This window comes from Coffea arabica, chromosome 1c (assembly GCF_036785885.1).
Source record: "Coffea arabica cultivar ET-39 chromosome 1c, Coffea Arabica ET-39 HiFi, whole genome shotgun sequence".
NCBI lineage: Eukaryota > Viridiplantae > Streptophyta > Magnoliopsida > Gentianales > Rubiaceae > Coffea > Coffea arabica.
This window is the reverse complement of record NC_092310.1, coordinates 2,571,461-2,575,158: the sequence shown is the minus strand read 5'-3', so window position 1 is coordinate 2,575,158 and position 3,698 is coordinate 2,571,461. Positions and strand designations below refer to the sequence as shown.

General features: G+C 36.0%; 1 protein-coding gene across 1 annotated transcript; it reads right to left on the bottom strand.

The window, feature by feature from the left end:
* Positions 1 to 654: 654 nt before the first annotated feature.
* LOC113738787 (F-box/FBD/LRR-repeat protein At5g22660-like) lies at positions 655 to 2,643 on the bottom strand. Its single transcript, XM_027266089.2, has 3 exons — positions 1,559 to 2,643; positions 1,281 to 1,442; positions 655 to 1,202 (listed from the first exon to the last, which is right to left on the bottom strand). Exons 1-3 carry the CDS (start codon positions 2,618 to 2,620, stop codon positions 903 to 905), a joined length of 1,524 nt encoding a protein of 507 aa, XP_027121890.1. The 5' UTR covers positions 2,621 to 2,643; the 3' UTR covers positions 655 to 902.
* Positions 2,644 to 3,698: the final 1,055 nt, after the last annotated feature.

Here is a 3,698-nt window from a genome sequence, read left to right as displayed (position 1 = left end):
AGCGAAGTATACTCTAGAACTGAAATCTACAAGTTCCTAAGATTTGAATCTTACATTTATACTTCATCAAAGACTCATTGCCATTTTGGATTATGTGTCTCCAGATTGCTACTTCAATCTTAGGTTAGCTTTAAATAACTGGTAATATAACAGTATTACCACCTCAAAATCTTCTTGCAGAGTACAATATCTGTAATCATTTCACCTTCACAACTGTAAGAACATATCTAATCCTCCTCAATATGCTCCAGCAGTTTCATGCAGTCCTGAACCAGACCTTTCTGCATGGGCTGAGCCCTTCCTCTTAAAAGGAGTTCACTTAACCAGCAAGTTGACTAATTGGTAGAAAGGATTGCAATGATTTCACAGCATTGTCTTGTGAAAGGTACAGAGAGAGAGAGAGAGATTTGGAAGTACTGCAAACAGCAGTGAACTCTATGGTAAAAAAGGCTAAAATCTCATAATAACTTAACATTATGAAGCATGAGCATTTTTTGTATCATTTTGCTAGCATGGGCAATGAAATTGCGAGAAAAAAGAGCAACAGACTGATTTAGCAATACTTCCAAAGTGAAGGTCCTTCCCAAGCTATTATTCTTTTCTTTGGCACTTTAACACTAACTTTCAAAGTATGGTTCTATTAAGCAATAAATATTTTGCTACAAGATGTTAGTTATCAAGCCATAAATTTCTAGCTCTAAAACTGAATGATGTGATCATCATGGCACCAACAGCATCAAGAATGCCACAAGATGAACTTAACAAACAAGTTCTAAAACTATTTTTACATACGCATGAAATTATTGTAAGTTTTAGTTGGGTCTTGACCAACAAAAATAAAAAAACACTGGTCATAAGGGGGAAAAAAGAAAAGAACAGGAAGAATATAAACGACAGCATCATTACAGGAAGAGTTTCAGTGCATCCCGTTTCGTTATGAACAGAATCTGGCAATCCTCCGCACACTTCTTGGATGACAATATCCTGTGACAACCATCTGATTCAGTCTTCCAACTGTCTCTAATGAGAGTCATCTTCTTTAAAGATATTCCATTCTTCAAAAAATACTCTATCAGCTTGAATTCATGTTCCCAACCCTCAAAACTTCTGATTTCTATTTCCTTAAGTTGTCCGACAAAAGCTAATGAGAGAGCCTCTTGAAAAACAGAATCAAGTTCCCCGTCTTCACTGTCCTTGAGGACCTGTCCATTCCAAGTAGATCAGAGGCAGCAAAATATGATTGAATTAACTATGCAACAAAATTGTCCATCACAACTTACTTCATCAATGATAAGCACTTCAAGGTTGAGGGAACTTTCAAACAAGCTTGACAACACTTTAGAATAAGGATTGCGAGGAAATGCATTGCAACGAAAATGACTGAGCTTCAATTTGTTCAAGTATTTGAATTTTGGCAAGACCCCTTGAGAAAAATACAGAGCCTTCATACATATAAGTAGAATTAAGTAAGAACGAAGTTCCAATTTTCCTATTATAGGTGGAAGATAAAGCTCTGAAATGAAGTCAAACTAAAAAAGAAAGAAAAGAAGAAACATACCTGGAGAATCGTCTGTGATAAATAAAGTGATTTCACATTTACCAACCCACTAAGAAACTTAAAAGCACGCTGACTACGTAAAAATAAGTCACTGTGATTTGTCACATTTGACAGAAATTCAGCTCGTACTACTGCCTTGTCAATAGATACCAGACTTTGCTTTATGTGTAGATCAAGTACATGACCCTCAACAGTCAAGGACTTCAGATTTGGGGCATCTATGGTAACTTTGTGCTGCCCCTGGAGGGAGCATACCAAAGACTCAAGATTTTCCGACTTCACAACAACAGTGAACTCTAATTCAACTTTTGCATTCCAACAGAGCACCAGACTTTTCAACGAGGGGCTCGAGATATGAAGAACTTCAACTTCAATGGTTTCTTCACTCTTGCTACAATAGCTGAAATGATGCACCTTTAACATCAGATGTTCAAGCAAAGGGCAACCTTGAAGAAGCCTCTGAATAGAATCTTCGTCCACCAATCTGAATTCAATTAAGTAAAGACGCTTGAGGTTTGGCAACCAAACAAAATCGGGAACATTCCAATCCACCTCAAAGTTTACTGATAAACAAACCAGAGTTTTAGATGAAAAAATTCCAGGTGGAATAGGTATAGAAAATCGCTCAGTCGTTTTATCCATTCGGACCGAAATAATGAGTCGTTGGACATTGCAAGAAGAAAGTGCAGCAGCTGCAGATATCAACAATGACTCAAAAGCTAGGCGGTAACTTTTAACAAAATGCATCACATCGACTACAAGCTTTCTAATTGGAGCCTTATTTCGCTGTCGAATCACTCTATTGGCAAAATCTATAAAATCAGAGAACAATTTATCACGGCCAGAAGCATCACTATCCACACGGTAAATTAGACGAACATCAGGAAGAGAAACGAAAAGATCTCTCCATCTAGTGGACAGAATTGAGGTTGCTGCAGCATCTTTTGTCTTGAAACGCGAAAGGATGTGAAGCAGAACACAGTTCGGAAGTTCACTCAACCTGTCGATATTATCACCATCTGGGATTCTTTCAAGCATATTCTTTTCTGCAGGATCAGCCATCAGTACTTTTCTTTATTTCAATCTTTTATTTAGCGTACTACTATCAACTATGTAATACGTGTTGTGAAACTAATAAAAGATACTCCCAAAAGTAGGGATTGGAATAGTGGAATAAGAAGAAGAGATATTATTATATTTATTGATCAAAGTACTTCCACGTTTCAAGATTTCCCCAGGTTACAAAAGAAGTAGGATTCACCCCTATAAATAGGTGATCCAAGATCAAAGGTAAATGAACCCTATTAAACACAAATACATGAATTTAGTACATCAAGTACATCCATAAATGAGTTCATCCAATGTACCAATGAATCTAGGGAAAATACATGAGACTATCATCTTGAGAATACAAACGGACATCTTCATCTTGTAATCCTTCTTGAGAATATCAACGGACAGCCACATCTAGAGAATATCAACGGACATCCACATCTTATCATTATTTCATAACAATACGTGGTATTTTGGGACAATTTCAAAACCGCCACTGTAGTTTCTGACAGTTGTATTGACCTGTTTCCAGGTTTTAAAAATTTTACTTGTCAGAGACTTAAGCCCAATGCTTACAAAATATTGACAATTATGTGGAATTAATCAATTAAAATCACTAGTTAACCAAATTAAAAAAATAAACACAATTTTGAACTTAAAAAATATATAACTTGCCATGAGAAAAGATCGACAATTCTAGGTGCACTTTTCTGATTGATAGGCTTGATAAAAAGCTCAATTAAATAAGGCTTGAGAGGCAAAGAAATAGACATATAGACATTTTTTTTTGGAGAGAATAGAGCTTGAACTTGAATGATTGTGTAGCTAAGGGTGTGAGCAAGCTTGCTCTCTAATTCCTATCAACAATCCGCTGATTGTGAGCATCTTAATTTAAGGGGAGAGGAAAGACTTTTTTGATGTTCAAGTTTGGATTTGTTGTTACTAGTTGCATATTTCTTAATTTATTTTCTTGATCATGCCAAAAAATAGCACTGCCCCTTGGTGTACGAGTTGATTGCTACATCAATAAAATTCTTTTGTTTAAAAAAATAATGGCCTTGCAAGTGAAAATAATAGGTCCAATCAT

Coding starts and splice junctions, on each gene's coding strand:
- LOC113738787 (XM_027266089.2), bottom strand. CDS start 2,620: ATGGCTGATCCTGCAGAAAAGAATATGCTTGAAAGAATCCCAGATGGT. Junction 1,443..1,558: donor TATCACAGACGATTCTCCAG/GTATGTTTCTTC, acceptor ATATGTATGAAG/GCTCTGTATTTTTCTCAAGG. Junction 1,203..1,280: donor AAGTGCTTATCATTGATGAA/GTAAGTTGTGAT, acceptor TGGAATGGACAG/GTCCTCAAGGACAGTGAAGA.